We start from the raw sequence: 26,604 nt of genomic DNA, 5'->3' as shown, positions 1-26,604 counted from the left end.
GAAAGCTCAGAAAGCTACCATGCTGCAGTTACTTACGTCTCATATTTTTGGTAGGGTTTTTGTTGTTATAAAACAAGAAGCAAGTGCGGTTTTGTAAATCATTGGACTAATTTGAATGTTCATGCAATTTGGATTTTATACCATTACTTCTAATTTACAAGGGCAGTTTTGGAGGCATGTTTTGTCTTACCGCTACATTGAGTCATTCATGAGTTTTAAAGAATTGTGGTTCGCTAAGAATTAAAATATTAAAAACTGATGACATGACAATTCGAAGAATAAATTAACACTACACATCTAAGAATTAGTGCTATTTATTCAAGGCAGAAAATGACACATTTGAGGTTTGATCACTCTTGATAGATAACGAGATATATTAAACCAATTACATGCTTTGATTTTTTTCCAAACAACTTCAGCAACAATTCAGCATGAGTCCCTTAACAAATAATCAAGCATTATTACTCCCAAGTTTAATCATTATCAGGGAAAAAAAATCTGACTCAAAATACTGGATTCTTATCAGCTAGTAACAGATTCATTACATTGTCTATATTGTCTTCTATTAATTTCTGTCTATTCCACTGCACATAAAAGTGTACAGAACCCTCTTACGTGTTTGTGCCTTTCAAATGCTTCTGAAAAATAAAACCTGAAGCCAAAACTTACATCATCACACTATGAAATGCTTTCAACTTTCCCATCTAATTATCACTAACTGAGATTTATTTCTTCCCTTTAAAATTAATGTCCAAATGAAGGCATTATTCTGAAAATCTAGAAAATAATTTACTTTGAATTACTTCTTGAATGTGGCAAAGTGAACAGCCTTCACTGCTTCTTCTGGCAACAAGTTCCAAGTTCTGACATTTCCTCAGCTGTAGGGCCAAAAAGGGCCCTATTTTCACCCTCTCTAAGGCCACAAAAATTTCTGAAGAAGAACATCAGTATCAATATTCCATGTTTAACAGGATCTTTCTCTCTTGTAACATAAAAAAAAAAATGCAGACTCATCTTTGGGAATATATTTACATTAGCAAAAACATTCACTCAGATAACACCATCCAAAAGGATGCAACAAAATGTGATCCATCACAACATATTGCAAACGATTAGACTTATCCTGACATATCTTTAAAAAACTAACACCAGATCAAAACTGAACTTCAAGTTCTAATTTTTAATGAAGATACTTGAGTATCTGTATTAAATGAGAAGATTTCTACAACAGACCTTAATCGCAATGGGCTACACTGATTAAAATTCATTCATTTATACTTGGGAACTTGAGAACCAATTTCCTACCCATTTTTCTATCATTATCTTGTATACTACCTTGTAAAATTCATGTCCACATTACTGAGAGCAACTCATAGATAACACCAGAATTCTCCACTTTCAAGGTTCATAGCAAGGCAGGCAGGATATTTGATACGAGCTGCAGGGATAACTTTCAAAACAATGCCTTATCTGTTATATAGATTAACATAATAAGAGTGCCTTCAAGTCATACTTGCAATTTTAAGTATATCTACAATGAAAGGGAAAAAAAAAGAAAAAACAAGGGGGAAAAAAAAAAAAAGAAAAAAAAAACAAGAAAACTGAGATGCCAATAGGGCAAATACAAATATTTTTGCAGCTTCACTAAATTAAAAAACCTTGACAGTATACTTACATAAACACATTACAAAACCAAGCTGCTAATGTTAGAGCTGCATTCTGTGCCCATCATTATTTACAACCAGTGCAAGCTGCTGCATTGTAATTAACTAATCTCTGTTCGTTACATACTCCCATTTCTAGCTGCCATGCTATACAGCCTAAGTAAATGCTAACAGTTACTGCAAGCATACTGACTACAGAATTATCTCTGCAAATTTATTCTGCTCTTGGGTGAGAGATTACAACTATTTGCACACATTTTGCTAATTCATAAAGGCCAGCAGTAGAAAGAGATATAGCCTGTATTCTATCTTCCAGGTTTTGAATAGAAGTGGATGCAAAACTGCACCACTGTATGTTGTGACAGTGAGTATAGACCCACGGTTAGGAGAAGCACGTGAACACAGTAATTAGAAACTGTCAATCACAGACTTTCCAAAAATAAATCAAGAGTCCATAGGGTTTCTTTTGTATTCTATAAACTGATAAACAAGAAATAGGCAAAAACATGTCTTACAAAGTCAGGAATTTTATTGAATAATGAGCTACCAGATCCTTTGGTATCAACTCTTGTACAGGTATACTCCTTCTCATTGCTGACAGGGCACAGAAAATGAACATCACAGAGAGAATAAGGATAGCATTCATAACTAGAGGCAAGAGTCCTTGAAGGTATTCCACTGGGAGTGGTAAAACCAGGGGAAGTCATAAATAAATTGAAAGCAAAATGATCCATGGAGAAGCGTGAGCAGCAAGAAGGTATTTTATCACTACAGCAAGGAGCACAATGAGGACAACCAGAGGAAAACAAATGGCACTGGTGAGAAAGATGGCAAACATCATTTTCATTTTTTATGTTTACTTCTATTAAGAAATCAAATAAGATTCTCAGAGTAGAAATCAAGAAATTAACCATGATTCGATGAAAAGTAAAAAGATGGGAGACTCAGAGGTAGAAATTAAGTATCTCAGATTTTATGCAGGCTGATGAAGACAGAAAAACATTTCTGCTTGACCTGGAAGGTGATGGAATTGGAGGAAAAGGCAGAGGCAGCCTGAAGATGTCTTCAGAAGGGAAGGAGGGAAAGAAAGGGAGGAGGTGATGACTTGTTAGCAGTATTTCATACAGTGCCCAAAATAACCCTTGGGCCACTTTTTACTGGAAAACAACCCAATAGCAGACTGAAACTCAGTTTCTAGAAACTGTGTTCACAGAACAGAGATAATAGCGCTTTCCCAGCACAGAAGTCCCTTGTGAGGTAAATGCACTAACATTAGCATGGTGCTGCTCAAACACATTTAGAAATGGGAAAGAGGAACCGCTGGAACTTCTATTCCTTGGAGTACTCACTAATAATCAGTGGTTCTGGACATGTGTATCTTAACTGAGTAATTCTGGAACTAAAGAAGATAAAGACATCTGTAATTTATTTTTTTTCAAAAGGGAACATTTCTATTGAGACAAGAGAAAACAACATTAGGGAAGTTACGTCACTAATGAGACATATTACTGTCTACAAGAGTAGAAATCTGTCTATAAAATGATTCTGAAGGCATATTTGTATATACTCGTATATTTCTGGTATCTTATTTTTACAAAATAATCCACACAAATTAAAAAATCGTGCATTTCTCTTTTAGCTTGGGTGATTTTCCTATTATTTTCCTGCATCTTGTTAACAAATTGGTCCTCCAGAATACTGCAAGCTCTGTGATAAAAGTTCAGATGAAATGGACAAGTCACATTTTTCATTTCAAGTGTCCTCAAATGACACGTTCCTGTCATTTAAAGAGAACGTTTTGCTCATGTAATTTTCTGTGAAATCAAAATACTGAAATTCATTTGCAACTTTCTGTTCCTGACTTGAAATCAAAAAGGCAGCGCTGTTTGGTTGACCACAAAATCTAGACGAGTTTCCATCCACACATAGGTACAACATGAGGAATGGCAGGAGGCAGCTACTCAGCGTCACATCAGTCTAGGCAGTGGAAAGCAGAGTGACATTTAACTCATTACTTTGAACCAGTAAGCACTACCTTTCAGGTCAAGTCTTAGTTTGAGAAAAGCACAGGAAAAAAAATCTTCCAATAAAACACAGGAAGTTAATTTTTTACTTTTACTGGTACAACCCTTGCAGTATTGTATTTTTTATGAGCTATGTAACAACTCCTTACTTCTACTTCAGTGAGTGCAAAATGCTATGTTGATACGGTTTGGCCTTTTCATTTTAAACAAAAAAAAATCCAATTGGCTCTTTAACTTTCTGCATCATTTCACACCCCATTTGATCCTTCTTCTATTAAACACTATCTTTTTCATAAACTTTAAAACACTAAAAAAAAAAAACCTACTTTCCTCTTGTAAGACTGAGAACACAGTACCAGTACTAGAATCTGGCAGAAAGAACATAAGCTCTTTAAAATGCCTTTATTCTCCAGCACCACCACTCCCCGACTTCTAGATTAGTACCAATTAAGAACTGGTATGTTCTTACATTCTATTTCACTGGGGCATGTTTTGTATGTTAAACTACAGCAACAGAGTATAATAATAATGTCAAGGAAAACCAACAGCAAAACCGCATAAATGTGCTTATTTCATTTTTTTTTTTTAATAGTAAAATAGATTTGTCCCAACATTAACAGTTCAGGTACTCTTCTATTCCTAAATCTTAAAACAAGAGTAGTTTAGCATTCTTGTCTGAAGTCATCAAGTTTAATAGGGCTAAGTTTTCCTTAACAACATGCTAACAGAAAACCCAACTATTTGGCATTTCAGTAACAGCTGACCAAAACGTGTTTGGCAGTTGATGTTTGCACAGCAATCCTTTCTCTGCAACTTCTATACTGTGTGAATGAAACATGGTCTACAACTGACATTTCATCTTCTGCAATACTGCAGCTAGAGAGAAAAGCAGCCAGGGGATAAATCCAAATCTTGGCACTGCCTCTTCTTCTTCATAGTGTTAACGCTGTGCTTCTTTTTAACCTTTTCTCCTTAACGTGTTTCAGTACAGACAACTCATGGGTATTTCTGGCAGTAGCAAACTCAATGCCAAGCTCAGGAATGTATTTTTCCATCCATAAAGGTTCAGTCTGCTGCTGTCTGTTTCTCAGCCTTTCTGATGACCTGTTGGCCCTGTTCAGCCCCTATAAGCAAAGCTGCTACACTCTATAGCAAACCAGTGTGTAAGTGCTTCGATAGCAAAAGGGATTTCTTTCCAATTCCTCTGTGCCTACAAGAACCTGGGACACTCACACATGGAGCTGTGCAAAAAATAAGTAAAATTAGCACTGAGTTGTTTTGTAAAATACTCAAAGAAACACTGGAGAATGAAAGATGTACATTCACACACCAATGTGCACGTTAGCTGGCAATCTGCTGATGGCTACAGAAAATAGTAATAGATGTATGCCAACTTAATTAGTGCTAATTTAGCACTTGGTGATCTTTCACTTAATTCAAAACCATTCATGTACAAAATTGCACCTATTTGTGCCAAAGCAGTCAGTTACAGGCAAACACTTAATGTCAAGCTTCACATTTCCTGCAAGCATTTAATACTTGAGATTTTTAAAACCCCACATACATCGAGGAACAACTGTGAGAATCAAACATCATTGATTTTCTTTATACAAAGACAATGATTTAAAGCTTTATTTGTAAATTGTACTAAATCAACCGTCTAAAACTAGATTTTACAGAAACAAAACTACACAAGGGTTTTCAAGAGCGGTTGATTTAAGGACCTGTTCTAAATATCTACCTATGGAAAAAGAATAACAAATGATATCAAATCTAGGACCCTTTCTCAAACTGACTCCTCCTAGGCTAATTACCTGTATGATAGAAGAAATCGAAGTACTTTGACCAATGAAACAACAACTATGCTTATCTCTTAGCAGTTTTTGTGTGAAAGACAGTTTTTTCCCAAACACATGAGTACTGTACTTTGCAAACCACAGCACATTCTCTTTGAATTCAAGATGAGTTTTTAATAGCTAAGGAGCAATTAACTGCTTTCAAACGTTACTAAAATGCTAGTATCTTATCAGACTTTCTGACCCACACATCCTAGATAATTCCTAAAAGCTGACATACATTTGCTGAAATCATACGGAAGTTTGACGTGATGGGAAGAATATGAGATGAAAGTGAGAAATGATCAAAGTCCTTCTCTATTAAAATTAAACTCAGTACTTCAGAAAAGTCATGAAGATTTTCACGCTCTGTCACTGGGAGGAGTGAATTAGCATCCTTACCCAGATCACCATGGTCTGTTGGTGGCTTTTTTTGGTAGATGGGAAAATACATGCTAGCCTTAAGTTTTGTTATTAACATCAAAATACACGTGCAGAGAAACCCTAAACCATACACATGCGAGGAAAGGCATGTATTCTGGGAGAGAAGTATGATGATCCTACTACAGGACACAGGACTAACCTGGCCTGGCTATGACAGAGTTAAACTTCCCAAAGCAGCCTGTATGATGCTGTGTTTGGTGGCTACCGCAGCACTGACAACATAGCAGTGTTGTGGCTGCTGCTGAACAGTGCTTGCACAGCATCAAGGCTCTTCTCACTCTGTCCCCATCCCAGCAAGAAGGTCAGGGGTTGCCAAGAAGATGGATGGGATACAGCCTGGACCTCAGCTGCCCAGTGGGATATTCATACCATATAGCATCATACTCAACAGTAATGCCTGAGGCTTTATTGTCTTGGAGGTTCACCTTCCAAGGCAGCTGTTCTCAAAGAGTGGCTGGGCACTGCCATGCTCATGGGATTTATCTTGCACAGCTTTTTTTTCCCCCTTTATCCTTCACTTATTAAACAGTCTTTATCACAATCCATGAGTTTTCTTGCTTTTCCTGTTCTTATTCCCTCCCCTTGACGTGCAGAGAGTGGGAGAAACAGGGAAGCAAGCAGCTGTGTGTGGCCAAGATCAACCAACCATACATGGCACCATCAAGGTCCTTTCCAGCCCTATTTTCAGCTAATAGCAATCATCACTAGCACCTTCATGGGACTAATAGCACTGTTCTTTATGTGTGTAAAGACAAATAAAAATATAGAGGAAAAAACAGCCAAATAAAAGGCTGCAAAGCAAGCAATACAATGGGCAAATTTCTGACTAAGGAAACTTACCAATTCAGTTTCTCCTGGGATTATGGCCTCATTACTTTGATACTACCCCTGCATATGCTTCTGCAAGCAGCAGAAAGAATTTTAGATTCCTAAATTAAGAGTCTTTTTACCACGTTGTTCAACAGATGTGTTGCCAAAGTGTTTCCAATCTTTTTCTCAGTACACCAGAAACTGCCATTTGTTTTGTCTAATCAGTCACAGTCCAGATTGTTTTTTCTAGACTCTGCTTTTATTATTGTAGCCAGAAAATAAGTGCCCAACAATCTCCCAAGGAAAGGATCACTCTCCATATTTGCCTTGAGACATTTTTCCCCATGGTACTGACAGAGACCCAGAGTTCAAAGCCTCCGACTCCTATCAAAGGTAACAAATTAATTCTCACTTGAAAACAAAATCACAGTCTGTGAATCCCCCAGGCAGAGACTTGGCCAGTCTAAGTAATCAGACTTACAAGGTCACCTTCCTTAAGTTTTTTGGGTTTGTATATAATTTTAATGTTCTAACTTTGTTCTACAATCAAAAGAAAAAAATCAAGAAAATAATACAAATAGTTTTTATCTTATTTTCTTTCAATCAGTAGAAAAACATGGCAGCAATTCAGCTTGAATCCTAATGAGGAATCGTGGAATAAACTCCCTCTGGTGAATTTTAGGGTTGAACACTTAGAACTTTACTTTGCAGAATATTTTCCAGATTTAAACAATTCAGAATGATCTGCTAAGGACCATTCAGATCAACTGAATTTTATCAATTCTGAACACCACAGACAATCACTGAATGGTTATTTGTTCATTTTTGTCTCTTTCAAACCACAATCCCCATCCTGCAGAGCACGAAGGAATAATTTAAGCACCCACCACGAGATAGCTGCAGGTAACTACGTTCAATGCAAGAACTTTATTAACGGATTCAGCCAGCAAGCAATTTCTGCTAATAAAAGGCCAGCTTGAACTCCTTGAAAAGAGAAAAAGGCATCAAGAATGAAGCAAATAATATTCCTCTCCCCCACACAAAGAAGTCATCAAATCATTCCAATCATTTTCAGAAATAAGAGCTTTCTTTTATACAGGTAAAAGAGGTGAATGGAAGGGAAGGAGAATAAATAAAAGAACAAGACAAGGGGGAATGGTTTTGAACTATAAGACGGGAGATTTAGATTAGAAGAGGAAATTTTTCACTCAGAGAGTCATGAGGCCCTGGCACAGGATGCCCTGAGAAGCTGTGGATGCCCCATCCCTGGACACGCTCAAGGCCAGGCTGGATGGGGCCCTGGGCAGCCTGAGCTGGTGGGGAGTAGCCCTGCCTGTGGCAGGGGGTTGAACTAGATGACTTTTAACGTCCTTTCCAACCCAAGCCATTCTATAGTTCTGCAAATATAAAAGCCTAGAGAGGCTAATTTGGAGAAGAATAATTCCAAGCACATTTGTCAAAACTAGAAGGTTTCATCTACACCAAAAAGGAATGGTGTCAGCAATTTAATTCTTTTCTGTAACTCTTTGTATGCTAATAGTTGGGAAAAGATGTTAACAACTGAAGAGCACACAGTTTAAAATGATGAATCCTTTGTGGAAGAAATTGTAGGAAGACTGTACATTGAAATAAGACGACAACAGAAAGTGATTATACTTGAACAGTGAATGAGGGTAAAACAGAACAGATATTTAACAATGCAGACAAACAAGATGGAGACACTAGAATTCCAAACTCAGTGTGGATACTGATGTGACATATTTCAGAAACTCACGGGAAGGCAGTGTGAAATTACTACCAGCACAAAGTTCATGAGGTCAGAGCAGGCTTTGAGCAGTGCAGAAGAGTTGTGTTACAGGTGAAGGGTACCTTACAGTTAAATCAGATACAATTAATCAGAGAAACATGGTTCCAAGATCTCAAGAAATCTTTCAAGTTAAACATCATAAATATCTACTTTATAGGACAGGAAACTTGTCACCAAAATATAAATTCAGAAGTGAAATAAATATCATAAAACACCTGCTTACCAAAGTAGCCTATTCAATGAATCCTGCCCATTGACTAAGTAGAACAACCTTACGCGCTTAGGCCCAGAAAATGACAGAAACTTTATGCTGCTACCTTTTAAAATAAAAGATTCCAAAAACAGAGTCATGAAGTGATACAAAACATACAGGCATACCACAAGATATACAACAAAAGAAAGGGAGTTATGCATATGGTAGAAAAAATAAAACTGCACTATCCTTTTTATTGTTCTGAGCTACCAACACAGGTCAACAATTAGAAGTGAAAGAACAGGCAGATGAGAAAGGACTCCCTGCAGCATCACATACAGAAATGAAAAGGGAAAAAAAATAACGTGTGAGTGGAATTCTAAGCAATGGAGTTGTATGAAGCTACCTTAAAAGACAGCTTTTTCAATCGAGTGCTTCTTCGCTTGTGTTTGAAAATCTACCAGATTCCCTTCAGTGTTTGTTAACAACAGTATCCTTGATTACTGTTCTGTCTCTGCCAATGATTTCTGAGACCTTGTTTCTCCAAGCTACAACTCAAGACCTTTCAGAACATTATGCAGTGCAAAGAGGCTTCTCATCCCCACTAAGATTTGGATCAACTGAAGGAGAACACATTGATGTGAAAATTTGCACATAACCTCTTGCAAGAAATTTCAAAGTAACTTGGTGAATTTCTGAATTTGCCTGGTTTTGGTGGTAGAAGTTGCAGCTTAATATCACACTTAAATAATGGTGGCTTTTCTGAAATCCTTACATGTAAACAAATCAGGGTTACAAAATCCTACAAGGTGCCTCCCTCCACCAATCAGCTACTACGAATGTTGAAATAAAATGTCAGATGTGGGACGGGATAACAACATATTCAGTAACAGTTTTGATTCCAAGCCTCCCAGAGTTCTAGTACATTTCATACCATGTTTTACAGTAACAAATTGCATTAAACTGATGTTTTCCTGGAGGCAGGCAGAAATGGCTTTTCATTGGTGATTTAAAACAAATAACAAGTTTGGCAAGTGACACAAAAAACAGGGATGGAAATGAGGAAGTTTCAAGCAGCACAACTTCTGCCTCACAAGGTTGCAGCAAGCACAACATTCAGAATGACCACAAAGGAAACAGAATTCTCTCATACAATTAATAAATATGTCGATGGGTGAGAACATTTCTGGCTCCTGAGCAGTTTTGCAATTTAAGACAAAAATCCACATATTTTCATTTCTCAGAAGAGTTGCCTCTCTCCCTTTCTTCAATGCAGCAGGTGCAAGAATGGCAGTCCTGTTTGTTTTCCTACTGAAATAAGGAAAGAAAATGGGGTTTTCTTCCTGGGACGGTCATAAATTTCATTGTAAAGTAGGAAAATAAGATGCATTATGTTGAAAACTGTGACTACATTAACAAGTAAATCTTAAAAACTATGAAAAAGAACTGCATTTTCAAACAGAGATATAGGAAATGTCAAATAAATTTCATACACAGTAACATTAAGAGAAGGTGATGTGACAAATTACAGAGGGATTTTGCTGCTGCTCAACAACTGCCTCTCTCAATAGGATCTCTCAAGACACTTTCCAGCAAGAAATGTACTGGCATCTCAGGAGGAAAATACGAACAAGCACACCACAAAGTACTGGTACGTGTTGTACTTATTGCACACTGCTTTACCGTGATGAAATCATTTATGAGCTGCCAAAGTTGTAGGTAAAGGACTCAAAAATATTTTGCTTCATTCCATCACGTTATCCTAGGCCTGAAAAACATCCTTATCAGCCACCAAAAATCCTTAATATTTTTCACCAGCTCTCAAAAAACACCCTGCCACTTAGCAATGAGAACATAGGCAACATCAGCTTTTAAAATGCCTCTGCTGATTATTGCGTGTAACTCTTTATTTTTCAAGTAACTGCTTTAAAGAATGCGACTGTGACTTTCCCCTCAGCCGTCTGTGAAATCATTGCATTTCCCCCTCATTACCAGCACTGAAATCTGCTAACATTCTCCAGCCGCTGGCTTCAGAAACCCTGCACTCAGATTTAAGTTCCTGCCAAGTTGTTGGCCTGTACTAATAAAGAGCTATTTTTTCTTCCTTTCTACTATAACAAATTAAGATCTTTTAATTGATTCTTTTTTTTTTGTTTTGTTTTGTTTTTTTTTTTTTTTTTGTCAGTCAAGAACAGCATTTTAAGGCCTTCTAACTGTTGGAACTTCTTTTTTTTAACCAGTATACTTCAGCTCCTCAGAGCTCTGGAACTGGTTATAAGTTTTGAGAATGCTGTATCCTAATTTCTTTTCTCCAGAGAGATTTTCACAGTCAGCCAAATAGAAGTTTTGAGCTCCTGATTCCCGTTATACTAAAGAATGTAGACAAAGCCCATGGGGCCTCTGTTTTAACACAATCCAGAAATTAATCACTCCCAAACTGCTGAAACAAATAGATTAAGTAAAGTATAGGATCAATTTAAAGAGCACTTAACATTTTTTGTAAATATAACTAAGCATTAAACAATCAATTCCAGAATTAATTAAATAGCTGCTAAGAGGGCAAGTTTCAACTACAATGTTGGCACCTTGCTAACCTTGCTAATCACATAAAAATGAACCAAGGAAACAAAACAATAAGGTGTAACTTGATAAAAACTAAAATGTATTATCAATATTCTATTATCTAATGTTATCTGTCTGACATAATAGCTGTCTGTGCAATCATCATATGTTCTTCCATCTCATGGTACTTGGTGTTTCTTAAACCCCTTCTGGATCCTTACATCTGAGAATCTCCACATCAACTTAAATTTTGTATGTATTCATATATTCCTATGCCAGGAACTCGAAAATACGGTGCCTATGCAGAATGGCATAAAGTCAAATCAATTAATTTTTGCAAGTTACTCTCTTTTTTTAATTTCACAGTTTTGTAGACTTTGTGATATTTGAATGTTAAGAGTTAGACAGTGCTGTGGGAAAACATAACAGGAATGCAAAACATGCACTTCACATACTTTATCTCAAAGGGTTTTGTTACAGTCAACCCAAGAAAATAAGGACACAGGAGGTAAGCAGAAGAGTGCACGCTGTCTAAAACAGCTAGGAGATCAACAAAGCAGGAAAAGTCAGCTACAAAGTCCCAGAAAGCTCAAGGATAATGCTGATGGTTTCATGAGGGTTTACTGGAAGTTAACTTTATGGGCAGAAATATTCTATACTACTGATTTTGCTCTAAATACAGCCACAGTTCAGGGATAGGGAAGGTCAGGAAAGATAAAGAGCTGATCAGTGCCAGACCAGTACTGTTCACAAGGCAACAACTCAAAGGGGCCTCCAAAAGCCTCTTAGTGATGTCTTCTAGATAACTAAAAAGAGGAAGGTCCATACAATTGCATTGTGGAGAATTACACAAGATTTTGAAATCAATTGACCTAAGAGTTCACTCTGTATCATGTTTTTGAAAATACCTGGAACAAAGAAGCACACAAACCAAAGAGCCTACCTGGGCTATGATCAAAGCAGAAACCAGAAGTATGCAATAGAAACCCCTGACATATTCCCATCAACCACTATCAAGTGCTGCAGATCAGACATTTAAAATAAGGAAGGGTTATGAGGAATGCATTTACAGTGTAAAGAACTGCACTGTAAGCATTTTGAAGCAATAAGCACATAAAAAACTATGCAATTACACATATTTTGTAATGCCAAGAAAAAGTTTAATTTGCTGTAAAGGAATACTAAATCAATTTTGAGTTCATTGCATCTAATAAGTAGCTACAAGATACTGTAAGATACTGTTCATGGAAGTAAGTAAGGCATACAATTTACTTTGAGGCTATTGACTCGAATCATCAACTTTCAAAGATGCAAGCTGCATTCCCAAATCACTCATTTCACTTTGGGAAGAGTAAGGAGTCACCTTCACTATAAATAATTTTGACTCTTGTAAAATCTAATGATACAGAAAAGACAAGGAAAGTTCTGAGCCAAACAGAAAGAAACATAACCTGGCCCTGTGTTTCTGTTTCATACACAAAATAACTTCACTTGTATTTATTTTAGACTATTTAGACTTTTAACAGCTACACTGTGTCATAACAGAATGCATCAGAAAATCCTAACTTGGTGTTTTCCCAGCCTCAAGCACCGTTTAGTGAAGTACTATGAGCAACTATTGGATTAATATACAAAATCTATTTTGTGGCGAACAATCAGACACCACACTAAATCACAAAGTGGAGTTTTCTCTGGAAAAGACACATTTAGTTTTTGGTATTATATCATGTAATTTTACCAACTTTACTTGAAACAAGATAAGATCCACAATAAGTTTGGTAATTAATTATTTACTTCAGAATATTTCCAATGCATGCAGGGGTTGTTTGCGGACTGTACTACAAATCTAAACACCGTAACCTAATTAAAAATAATAATACAAGGTTCTTAGATCTGTGGCAAATGGTTAATTCTGCATATCAATTTTTAGAGGCCAGGCCTTTAAACACAAGGCTCTTTCCTTTAAAATCTGCCCTCACCTTCCTCCTCTAAGCGATTATAGAAATTGTCATATATATCCACCAGGGGCAGAGTTGAATTTGGGATTCGACAGAGAAGAAAGAGAATATACTTGTTGCAGTTGACCACACTGAAAGTATATGATTGAGGTAGTTATGTTTTTTTTATTATCATAAATATAAAAATTCATCGGCAATTGCCAAAATGAGAATGATAAATTTTGTTTTGGTGAGACAGAGACCTCCAAACTACCATTTGGGATGCTAAGCTCAATATTTAGGAAATATCATCTTCCACATGTAAAACAGTGTTAATCCATGTTTTGTTCTATTCCAGTTATCTGAACGCTTATCACTTTCAGGCAGAAGAAAAACAGCATGTAATCAGACATTTTAAAGCAAGAAGTAGAATTATCTGAAGCTTAGAAGCCAAACAACTCCACAAAGATAACATTCCTCACAGAGATGCTCAAAAATATTATGATTCATGCACTGAACTTTGTCACAAAGTGGACACAGGAGCATGAAGATTCAAGAATTACAATAATAGAAGTGTCTTCCAAGAATGACAATAACAGAGGTGTCTTCCACTGTCTCACCACAGCTATCTGACTGAGAAGGAAAGAACTAACAAAGGTTACTCCCTCTCTTCTACAGCCTGAAAGTTCTGAATAAGGGAAAAAGAAAACAAAGCAACCTCACTTTCCAAAGAAAATTTAAAAAAAAAAAAAAAAAAGTACTCCTAGATAACCCTAACAAGGACTCAGGACAGCAATTCACCAGATTTGTTGCAACACTTCTATTTTCAGCAGGTCAAGCGTCAAAGTGTTGGGATTTCCTTCCAAGATAATGCTGTTGTATCAATCCTGTGGGACCAAAAAACTTATGGCTATTTTCACCTTTTACTGCTCACTGCAACCTTTCACTAACTTTTTAACCCTCAACTGAATTCTTCTCTGAAGATGAAGTATTCGATGCTCTCGTATTTTCAGGAAGCTAACTGAGGTCATTGTTATATCTTACACACGTTTCCTAAAGACTAGAAATGCCTTCTTGGCTCTTCTGAACTCTGATGCAGACAACCCGGAAGAACCCCACATACTGTAAAAGTGAAAGAAATAAAAAAAAATGGGTAAAATAATCCATTACGTGAGTGTTGGACAAGAATCTTAAAATCCAAAAACCTAAGATCACATTTATAAAAACAAGGTCTTTCCTCCTCCTTTAATACTGAACAGATTATTTTAAAAGCATCTTTATTACTACTGTATTTTTCAGCTTTATGCAATGTCCATGCCATTTTATTCTGTTAATATGCAAAGAAGTGCACTCAACCATAGCTAGAAGCTAGATGTACTAATTAGCAACCTCTTCTGTCCTCAGTACCATAAAAAGACTTTCATAACATATTAAAAGATTCTAACAGACCTTCAGTCTCAAATAGAGATGTAATGCCAAGCATTTCCAACACAACAGGCACCATCACCAGCAAAGACATCCTTATACAGCTCTTCAAAGGGAAGGTAAATGGCTTTAACAGTGCTCTTCCATTGTCAATTAGTGGTATTTAAATCTTTCATGATGACAACACTCGAAAGTAATAAATTACAGTACAATTTAGTATCACAACTAAACACAGCAATATTCTTTAGCCTGGAAAAGAAAAAGATGGCACAGAGCAAGTATGACAAACACCTTCTGACTCATGTAGAATACAGAAAGCAAGGACAAGACAATTGTTTGCTATCTAACACATGAATGAAGGGATATCAAGTAAACAAATAAGTAGCTACCACATAAAACCAGGCAGAAAGGCACTTCTCACAACACTGTGTTAAAAAACTGCCATAGAATGTTACAGCAGTGTTAAGCTTAGAAAAGCCAAGTTGGTCTTTGACAATGGATTACTAAGCACAAAGACATCTTCAGCTCCAAATGTCTGGGAGCAGATGTCAGGAAAGGATGCTTTTTCTACTCATCTTTCTCATAGGAGTCACTGCTGGAGGCCAGCTAATATACCAGGTGGACTTCTGGTCTCACCCATGGCAGCCTTTCCTAAATTCATAAGGGCTGGCAACATGTGAAGAGGGTTTCAGGAAAGCATACAGGAACAGATGCACCTGTCCTAAACTGTGCAGGCAGCTTTCACTCTAAGCCTCAACCCTGTAGGACTTCAAACCACTGTGAAAGGCTGACAGCCTTGCACAGGAACCTCAACCTAGGATTTTATTACTTCTTTCTGGGGATTCACAGGCATGAGCCACTGCTCTACTGCACATAGAGCTCTGCTCTGCTCTCACACCTTGCTGGGCACAGAAGGATCCCCAGAGCAAAGAGGAAGAGCAGAGCACGGCCAGCCTATGGTGGCTGCTGCTCAAGCACAAAAACAAAGGTGTGTGAGGGATGAGGGGAGACCAAAGAAGGGAAGCAATGAACAGTCAGGAGGACACTAGGACAAGGTGACAACATGGAATCAGGCCAAGCAGGACAGTGAAAGACTAACTTTAGGAATTCTTCCACAGTCTCATTTCTAAATCCACAAAATACCTACAGACAACACTCACAACTTAAATACTCAGTGCCTTCATACCATAACAACTCTCTGGCTAGATTTTATTCAGGTTGGCCATTCACTGAAGAAGGAGCAAGTATGAAGCACAGAGTGCATGTTAGCTAAGCAGAGGAGCAAAGCTCAGCACTGGCAACCTCAAACAACAGCTGTGAGATGTGTCACTGCACTTCCTGCAAATGGGGAGAGTCGGGCTCCAGCCAACCAGGTACTTCCAACAGCAATAAAATCCTACTGGGGGTTCTTCAGAAGAAGAAGAAAACATAACCCATCTGAACTCCCAACTCCTTACATCTTCCACACCTTTCTCCACTGTGTGGTAGTACTGTACCACGCTAAATAACTTCTCTCATTTCACATAAAATTAGTCTTTAACTCTTAGGTTCAGGCTGGAAATGGTTTTTACAACAATTTTCTATGAGCACATTTTGTTAAAAAAAAAATTAAAAAAACCTGATCTAGAGACCATTCTCTATAAGTGACATTCAGTTGATTCAAGAAATTTCCAAAAGCAAATTATTTCCAGCTATTACTTAGTTTCTTCTGTCTTATTCAGTGATAATGTACGTAGTTGTGAATATATAAATACTGAAATTACTAGAAGTATTATTTCAGCAACTCAAAATCTAACCTCTTCTACACAATATTCATGAAAGATACTGATTCTGCTTCTCATTTACTAATGGAAAAATTATCACTGAGAATACAAAAAACCCTTGCTTTTATTTAAAAAAAAAAAAAAAGCAATTGTTCCTGTATCATTAACAGGAATTACCTATAGCTCAATAAACAACCATCTATCCTAAAATCTCCAACACTAACTTGTAGGAAGAAAGCAATATAAACAAAAGCTTTGACAGCAAGTTGCATTCCTGTTCCTTTATTCCAAAGGTACACTTTAATAATACCAAGATCACGAATGAAGCAATGAAATTAGATGCTATCTTTTATTTAAGTAAACAGACATTTACATTCCGTTTTAAGGACTGCGGTTAGATTAAACTGTTGACAGACAGCATCAAATACTTCTGTCGTCAGGAACTAGGCGATGAACGACAGGAACTAGGCGATGAAGTAAGGCAACCAGGCTTCTCCATCATCAAGAGGTGTTTCACAAAGAAAAAACACACAGACCCTTCTGCTGCTGCAGAGGGTCTCCCAGCCTACACTAAAAGGTAAAGGATGGGGATATGTTCAAACAAAAACAAAAACAAAAAAAAAGGAAAAGGAAATAGGAAAAAAGTAACAGCAATCACAGAAGCTCAACCAGAAGGAGATCTTGAAAATTCCATGGAAGTCCCTTCTAATAGGGATCTATTATATAGGGACCAGCAGCTCTTTTTCTCCTGCAATACTGATTACCATTACAGCAAAACACTTTCAGCAATTCTAGCACAGTTAAGAGGATGTTTGTAACAAATATTATGCATATTAGCATTATCTGCTAAGTATTTGTAAGGCATATATTTCATATTGTAAAATAAAACCCATAAATACATTCTTTTTCTGAAATTAAGTATTGTTACGGTCAAGTGGGAAATCTGGTTTCATAAGTTCTAATGTTTTATTGTACAAAACTCTCAGACCATAAAAAAAAGGGGGTTTTGTTTGTGTGTTTATTTAAAATCACTTCCTGTCTGCCTGTGCTCCTGAACTATGTACTGCAGTCTCCAGAAAATGAATGTCTGGTATCTGAAAAGACCTCTGATCCCTTATTCCTTCAGATCTACAATCTGATGAACTCTGGGATATTTTATTACTTATTCAAGGGGTGAAATCCTGTCAAAAGAAACCCCCAGGGAGACAACAGAAGCAGAAACAAATCCCATCCTTTTAACTCTCTCAAGGCCGCACTAGTTAGCACTGGGATCCTCAGGGCAGCCAATTTCCAGTGACAGGCTATATGGTGCTCTTTGCTGACTTGGACATTGATGCTTTGTGAGGTCAAGGTCTAGGAGGGAAGAAGTAGGTGAACTCAGCCATGCTCCTCTTCAGATGTAAGGGACAAAAAGGCCTACCCTGACATTTCTTAACAACTAGCTAAGTAGAAATGAGAGGGGTACTGCAGTCAAGTGGATGCACAACACAGCCTTCCAAAATACTGCTCCAAACATAATAGCCTGAAGTAGAGAGAAATTAGTAAAGTGATAGCATGGACCCTTATTTAAAAGACATGCTAGATGTGAAAATTGACTGTAAAGCTTTAAGGATAGTCTTTGTGTGCACTGCTAAGGAGTAAGGAAAGACAATACTTGCTACTGACTCTCCTTAAAGACACGTAAAACAGCTCCTTTCAGAGCTGCCTTTTTTGTCCCAATCTTTCGATCTATTAAGCGTATTCATAAATTCATACTTACTGTCTATTAATTTCATATATTTAAAAATAAAGGCATCTCCTCATCAATATATTTCAGAGTTAGATTCTGCAGCATCGTATTGTCCAGTTTACAGGCAGCAAAGAGCAAAACCAATGATTTGTAGTTTAGCCAAGGAGTACAATCACATAAAGAAAAAATATCAAATACCATTGTATGATAAAAGTGGGTTCACATTGAAATCTGGCTATTGATGTGAAGATGAAACAGTTGCAACCATGTTAGAAAGTGAGTTACAATCAGAAATAACCTGATTAATTTAACATATGATAAGAAAAATTAGTATTCAGGCAACAGGACAAGCAGAAGCTTTGAAACTCAGTGCAGATTGGTGCTTTTGTTCATGTGCAAAAATCAGTCTGCAGTTCTGCACAGGAGGAACCAAAAGAATAAGTGATTAAATTGAAAGAGCATCATACTGAAATTGATAAGAGTTGATCCTCTAGCAAAGCGCTGGACCAGAGTAGGCTGACCTCTTGAGGTCTGTTTTAGCCCTATTTTTAAACATGCTTTAATACATATATGCTGCTGCTTTTTAGCGTATTTTCCTCTTCTCCAATTATGGTAAACAAATTATTATATTTCTTCCCATAAAGTCTATTTGCTCATCCATTTAGATTTAGATTTCCAAATTTTCAACACAATCCCAAACTTGTGTACAAAGACAATTATTGTAGAATTCATACATGGTATGACAGTAAGTGTTAATTTGTCCCTTAAAGACAGACACTCAGCTAATTTTATTTAAAGGAATTTAAATAGAGTTAGTGACAAAATATAAAGACCAACATCAATATCACCCATAGACCAGCAAAGGCTGGGAAACTATGCAATTAACTTGGACTGTCAACCTCAGTTCTATTTCTTTTAATCTTCCGTGAATGCAAGCAAATCATGTGAGCAATCCATTATCCCTGAGCCATGGGTAGGAAACCACCACTCTAATTCCGATTTGTAACGAAGTCTAAACTAATAGTTCTATATTTGATCGAGTCTGGTAATAGGCACGAACAAAAAAAAAAACTCATCAGGTGTTCATAATTATTTTAAAGTGCCATTTATTGGTTTTTCACTTAACAGACTGAACACGTTTTATGGATATTCTAAGGATTTGGGGGCGGAGGGTGTGAAGGAGTTGCTATTATGCACAGTAGCCAAGCTCTTTACACGGTCAACAGAAATAGGCAGATAAGTTCCTCCAGAAGAGAACTCAGAGAAGCCAAATTCACCCAAATTAAGCTCCTGCTCCAAGTCTTCTCTTGGGGGAAAAAAAAGAAAAAAAAAAGCTTTCTTTTTACTGGCTATTGTAGGTAAACAAACCAAATTAGATGCCTAACAGGGGTAAGGTGAAAATCCTTGTGTGTCTGTTTCTATGAACATATTTTCTTTTCCTTTTTTTTTTTCATTAGTGTTAACCCAAGCAAAGTTTTGATCACCTTTTGATAAAGCACTAAGGCAAACAAAAGTATATACCAAACAGAATGCACGCACACTCATTCAATGGCTGTGCCATAACACACTTCACAGCACAACCTCACTGTTAAAAAGCAGCACACTGTGTAATACGTGTGTGCGTGGATCCGGTTTATATATACTCTATTCAGATAACTAAATAATAATAATAAAATATTTAGAAAGAGCAACCATATGTCAAGTATTGTTTTAAAAGTCAATTCACGTAATATTTCTAAAAATGGTAACACAGTAAGTAGCAGAGGGTGAAACAGAAGAAACATACGTATCAAAAGGTGCTTGTAACCTTCCATAATGTAGATAGGAAGTGCAACAAATCAAAGAGAAAATAACCCCCAAAAGAAAGCTCCAGGCTTTGTGAAGCTGCAGGCTGTCATACAGCAGGAGAGATGGGTGACCAACAGCGGTGATGGGATCGTGGCCCTAAGAGGCATCAACAAGAACAAAACAGCCAGCAAAATCCAGAACAGCTGCTCAGAAAATCTCCACTTCTACCATCCAGTTGGAAGTCTGCTCAGGGTAAGGTGTAGGAGTAGCTGAACTGCTGCAGACTTGTTTGCTAATGCTTTGATTGTGGCATCAACCAAACTCAGTTAACACGCGTGTGCTGAGCAAATGATCCTCCAGCACTGGGACATTTGTAATGTCTTTCCTCCACACAGACCTTGTGGAACCGCAAAGAATAAAGCTCATACAATAGGTTTTTGTTCCCAAGCAGAAAGAGTGTGGGGCAAGAAAGTATGGGCTAGTTTTCTCTTTCTTTTCCCCACATGACTGTTTTCTTTGAACTTCAGGAGCCTCAGCACCTTTGAGCCTGTCAGTGCTCAGCCAAGTTTAGTTGACAATCTCCAGCACATCTGGGGCACAAATGCACATATATATATAAAACCATATCACTTCACAGGTTTCTTTTCCAATATCAAAGATGACTGAATATCACATAATTTCATATACTTTAAACTGATTCCAACAATCTAACTCCTTTATACCCTTTTAGGTGGAAACTGAAAGTGTATGATCTATTCCTGGATCTCCACCAGGACTTGCTAACATGCCATTTTAGCTAAGGTAATTTAGGGCTGCAGAGAACCTAGATCTACTAAAAATATTGCCTTAGAGTTTACTGTAAATGCAAATAAAGAGATATATAAAGCCTTTAAAACTATCACAGTAGGAGAAAATGCTGCATGACATTCTCCATATTTCATACTTTGTACACCCCATACAAACAGGTATACAGTACGAACCTGAGATCAAAGAGGAATGAATGAGATAATGGCATATGTTGATATTTTGATTAAAAAAAGAAAACCCTGTTGCATATGCTGCAGGACTCCCTAACTGTATGAAGAGACAGATATAAGAATGACCAATTTCAAAAGCAAAGCTCTGTTGTGAATTACAGCTAGGAAAATCTGCCTGCTAAATTTGATTCCTCTCTTCTCACAGGCATTAAAACTTACAGAGTTGCCAATGACCAACAAGTGCCTGACTTCATAAATTGAAAGCTTACGTTCACAGCTATGCAAAAAAGAAAGAAAGAAAGAAAGAAAATAAATACAAGAGAGATACAAATTTGTTTAAGTTGTCAGCCTAGAAATTTATTGACACTAAGATCATTATTACTATATAAAAAAGAAAAAAAGAAAACAAACTCACACCTGGACTTTGCTTCTAGACACACGCTGATAGGAACACTGCTGTTCACCGAACACCTGGCCACTTTTCTTCATTCCTTTCTCACTGTTGTCTTCCCAGATAAGTGGGGCTGCTCCTAAGTGTGTCTCTTCTCAGTACTTCAACACCTCTCCTAATACATTCATTCCTTTATACTGCGGGGTCTCTTTATCTGTCTAGGTCTACAGTTTTGACAAGGTGTGAGGTTCTCTGAGTGGTTTGTATTTTGCTGGAGGTTCCTGGAAGCAGGCAGCTCGGAGGAAACACGCAGACCACAGGTCATCTGCCTTCTTAAAGCATCTTAAAAACTTACCATCTCAAAGTCTTTTTAAGAGAGATGCGAAAGAACCCCGCAAGAAATAAAGCAAGCCCACTGCCAATTACCACAGCAGCTAAGAGAAGCTCACAGGATGCTTACCTTCACTTTCAGCTGCAAGATGAACTCACTGTAAATAAATTTTATAGAAAATTGTTATGAAGTACAGTAGGAAATTACATTATAGAAAGCCACAGACAGATGCCGCAAGAAAAGTGTTATGGAAAAGCATAACAGCGACCAAAAAAAAAAAAAAAGGCATTAGGTACAAGTATCTGGTATGTAAATTAGTTCACAAATTAGGTCTCTGAAGAGCCTAAAGCCTACGAATGTACCATGCATCATCACTGTCACCTCTGAAAACAAATCAGACTCTCAAACTGAAGAAAGCAAACTGAAAACGCACATCCCTATAAACACAGCCCTTAGGTTTGGTTCAGCAACAGTAAGCAATGAAATTAGCCTATTCCACAAAAACTGTTAAGAATGAATGGTACAATCTTTAATAGAGCTTATATATCAGAGTGAAAGGTCAAGTAAACTACCATGATGTGGAAACCACATTCGTTTTCCCAGTAACAGTGACCCTATCACCTGTCATCGTCCTGGAAGACGTCATCCTCAAAGTGTAAACTCTCTTGTCCCAATGAAGAAAAAAAGAACCCAAAATGATTCAGGTGCAGAAAATAAATAAAAGGAAAATATATTGAAATAGTAAAAAAAAAAAAAAGAGAAGAAGAAGAAGAAATAGAAGATGCAAATAAGGAGGAAAAAGTAGCAAGAGGGAGAAAAGAGTGACTGCTCTAGAAGAGTCCTGAAAATGGACAGAAATGGCCAGCCAATTAGCACAGATTAAAAACAATAAAACATTCTGCCACGGCCTGATTTCTGTGCACAAACAAGCACTTGAGAAGAGTTTAATCTCAACTGGAACTACTACACGCACACCAATTTTCTGCTTGTGACTCAAAAGCCTACACAGTAATTGGCAGGCAAAACATTTAAAGCATTAGATATCCCATAAATCTGCATTTTAAAGATCAACCAGCATCACTCTGCATTCTGCACAGAAGTATGAGAACTGTGTTTGCATGGCACGGAGCAGTTTCCTGAGATTACTCCTTCCATTCCTTAAAAGCAGTTCTACATCATTCATGTGAGCAACTAAAACTCCAGGAACAGCCCTGAAAAATAGATTACATTTTACTTTTTTCCCCACTCTGCTTTCTACGCTTCTGCTCTGCAAGAACAGACAAGAAGCACGTTAAGGTTTACCACTCACACCAGATTTTCCAAAAGGATTCATATTGAAAATGAGGTACCTACACAACCTGATTCAAACTACCTGCAAACTGCTGAAGCAAGCAGACAAAAGATATTCAGCATGTGTGAATAAAGTATTTTTTCCCAGAAGCATTAGAAGAATCGTATCTAAAATAAACATGGATCACACAGCTTTAGAAGCACTGCTGCCAGATTTTTCCACTCAATCAATACCAGAAAGTTGAGTAATTTTACATTCCAGAGCACTGTAATTTCTGCAGAAACAAGAACCTTGACTTAGGTGTTCGTGAAACGTAATGCAAACCAGATTTCATTATCTCATGCTTCTTAATTTCAGTATATCACATCTCTGTGTACTGTGTCCTTGGTTGGTCACCAAAGAGGCTGAAGGCTGCTGTAAACAAATTGTAAACTACAAAGCGGTATGATGGCACGTTGCACACTGCGAGCAACAAATTACCCTTCCTGGGCTACCACAGAAGACCAAAAACAGTGTTAGGAATTAACAGAGCTGTAAAAAATTGCTGGCAAACCCAGTACGCACCAGGTTATTCCAACACAGAGTTCAGCTGCCTCTCGTTTATTGTATTTTCTTTAACTTGCACACAAACATACACACCTAGCACCACTGCTTGAACAGGAAGGGTGGGTGCAAGCTGTCAGATGTGTTCCGCTGCTGACTGCCCTTGCTCTCCCCTTGGTTTCTAAAGCAAGGTCCAGGAAGCACTGACACAACCTGAGACACAGAATCAGCCCTGCATTTCCACACATTTTGTTATTATCCAGCTAATGGAACTTTATACGCTGACTTCAGAGGTGTATAAATATTTAAGCAGAGAGCAAATCTAGCTTGATTTTGATCTGGATGATCTTGATTGAACTCAATTCTTAAACACTTAAGTTGTGCTTTATTTTATCCTTAGCAGAGCCATCAGCACAAATGGGCATGCATTCCACTATGTTCTCTTTGCTTTTCCACTGAGTCACAAAAGCTACCTGAAGACAACATCTCACCTTCCAGAATCAATGGTTTAAGAAAAGAGAACGATTGCATTTGTGTAAACAACTGTATCAACAATCCTCCCATTCCTTTTTCCACTTATCTACATTCTACCGCTGACGTTTCCCTACTTTTCAAGCATAAACATGCTTAACATGAGCATTCAGAAAAGCAGAGCAAAGCATAAACACAAATTGCTCCTACAGGTGAAACCCAACACAGCCTGCTGTTACATGACTGCCACTTTTAACACAAAGAGCCCCCTGTCCTACCTTCTCGCACCCCTGGCACAGTGAGATCTGCATCTCCATCACCTGCTGTGTGTCCATCACATGCACAGCCCAAAAGAGCCACAAACTGCTCTGCACAAGTACCCCCCAAACAACTCGGATGTGGCATAACCCCCATCCTTCAACGCCAGACTGGTGCCCATGTTGTCGCTTCAGAAGCCAGTCAGGTTCTCTCACCTTCCACACAGGAGTTGCAGCTTTCTGTCTGAATAAAGCCCAAAGCACAAGTCCCTGCCAGGTGTGGATGTGTACGAAGCCATCCTTTCCCTGCCGTCTACTTCTGACAAAGGGAAATTCAGGTCCCCTCACCAGGAGGGGGGGGGGGGGGGGGGGGGGGGGGGGGGGGGGGGGGGGGGGGGGGGGACGACAAAACCAGCAGCATATCCCTCCATGTGGAGCCACATCTCCATCACACAGAGGTGCTGAGATCCCGCTGGGAGGAGCGCTGCCCTTACCTTAATGATGCTGCTCCTCCGGGGGATGCCAGGCTTGCCCTCCCGCTGCTGCCCGCCGGGAAACCCTTTCTCCTTGCCGCCGTTGTCGGGGCTTCCGGGGGGCGCGGATCCCGGCTCCTCACCGGCCCCCGCCAGCGCGCAGTCCCCGTTGGAGACGCGGCCGCCGGCGCTGTCAAAGCGGACTCTCCCGCCGCCGCCTCCGCCGTCCCCGTCGCCAGCCCTGAAGGCCACCTTGCCCTGCAGCGGCCCCGGGGAGCCGGGCAGCCCCCCGCCGCCGCCGCCGCCGAACTCCGCCATCAGCCGCCGGGCTGCAGCAGCGCAGCGCCGCGGTCCCCCTCCCCTCTGCCGCAGCCGCTGCTCGGCTGTGCCGCTCCTTCCGCTTTCTGGGTATTTACGAGCGGGGGGGGATCAGCAAAAGTCTCTCTCCACCGCGCATTTGGCACCGAGATCGCGTCTCTCCAGGAGGGTGGGAGAGGGGGCGGACGCCTCGGTGCCGTCTCTGTGAGCACCAGCGCTCGGTCCGTCAGCCCTTCAGCACCTGGGAAAGGAAAAGAGGCGAAACGTGACGGGCTGCTCTCGCACGCGGTGGCGGCAGCGGGGGAGCGTTACACCGCGGCGTTCACACACACACACACACACACACACACACACACTCGCGGGCGAGAGGAGGGCCCGCACGCAGCTCCGCACCGGACAAGCACGGCCACCAGCCTCGGGGCTCCCAGCTGGGGCACCTCCTGCTCCACCGCGTGCTGATGTCGGCGTTTTCCCGCTGACACCGAGCTCACCATCACATCCCGGCGTCAAGAAGCGGGAACGAGGCGAGAACTTAAGAGCAACACCCCGGACCCCCCCGGCGGCGGCCGGGCACAGCCCGTCTCGCCGGCGTGGCGGCGACCCGAGGGGCTCCGGGAGGAGCGGGCACCACCAGCCGCCCCGCGGGCCGCCGCCGGCAACTTTTCTTCCCTCCCGCCGCCACCCGCCCCTCGCCGCGCCGTCCCCGGGCCATCCGCTGCCCGCCCGCCCCCCGCAGCCGCCACCCCGCGCCCCCGGCCACCGCCCGCCGCGCCCCGCTACCCACCTCGGCTGCGAAGTGACAGGGGATCCCCCCGCTGCCGCCGCGGAGCCGCTTTTCCCCCCTCTCCCCTCCTCCGCTATGGTCGCCGCCTCTGCCCGGAGCCGGATACGGAGAGAAACTGATTCGTGTGGCCGCTTCCCCCGCTCTTCGCGCCGCCTCCCCCGGCGGAGCGCTCGGCGGCGGCCCCGAGCGGGCAAAACGCCGGCAGCGCCGAGGACAGAGCCGCCCCGGCCGCCCCCGCTCGGAAACTCTCCGGGGAAGGCAGCGCGAGAGAGCCCGGTTCCCCCCCGCCCCGTGCTGCCAATCACGGGGGCGGCCCCGCGCGGATTGGGCGGCCCCGCCGCCAGCAGCCCCCCCCCCCCCCCCCCCCCCCCCCCCGCCTCCGGCAACTCGGGGCGCGCCGCCGGGGTAGGACCTGCGATCGCCGCGCTGCGAGGCGGGAGGGAGCCGCCGGGCGGGCAGCGAATTCCTCCACACGCGCCTTCACAGCTGAGGGCTCCTCGCGCCCCCGGTGCTCCCGCCGCCCTTCCGGCGCTGCGCCATCGCCCGGCGAGACCTACCCGCCCGCAGAGAGCCCGCCCGCCCCCAGCGGCCCCTCCGGAGCCCCCAGCCGCGCGGGCAGGAAGGGCGGGGGCCGACGGCCGTTCCGCGCTGTGAGGCGATACCTCGGCTGCTGCCTGGCGAGGGCTTCCCCGAGGCAGCCAGTGAGCGCAATTAGGCCTGTTAATTAATTAGGGAAAGACAAGATGGCCAAGCGCTGGACTAACGACAGCATAATGAAAACAGTAAC

The 26,604-nt window shown here is 40.3% G+C and overlaps 1 protein-coding gene across 4 annotated transcripts in view; it reads right to left on the bottom strand.

The window, feature by feature from the left end:
• The window catches only part of PLCL2 (phospholipase C like 2), a 104,930-nt gene extending 78,873 nt beyond the window's left edge, over positions 1-26,057 (bottom strand). For 3 of the 4 annotated variants that reach the window (XR_005858059.2, XM_015281813.4, XM_040696661.2), the window contains exons 1-2: positions 25,818-26,057; positions 24,737-25,274 (exon numbers count right to left, since the gene is read on the bottom strand). Coding sequence is in view for 3 of the 4 variants with exons in the window: in XM_015281813.4 (XP_015137299.2) it covers positions 24,737-25,033 (297 nt within the window). In the remaining variant the exon portion in view is untranslated. Of the gene's footprint in view, positions 1-24,736; positions 25,275-25,426 lie in introns of all 4 variants that reach the window. The other variant, XM_046929181.1, reaches the window with a different exon arrangement.
• Positions 26,058-26,604: the final 547 nt, after the last annotated feature.

This window comes from Gallus gallus, chromosome 2 (genome assembly GCF_016699485.2).
Source record: "Gallus gallus isolate bGalGal1 chromosome 2, bGalGal1.mat.broiler.GRCg7b, whole genome shotgun sequence".
Taxonomy (NCBI): Eukaryota; Metazoa; Chordata; class Aves; order Galliformes; family Phasianidae; genus Gallus; species Gallus gallus.
Note: the sequence above shows the minus strand (reverse complement) of the source record. Positions and strands in the feature narration are given on the sequence as shown.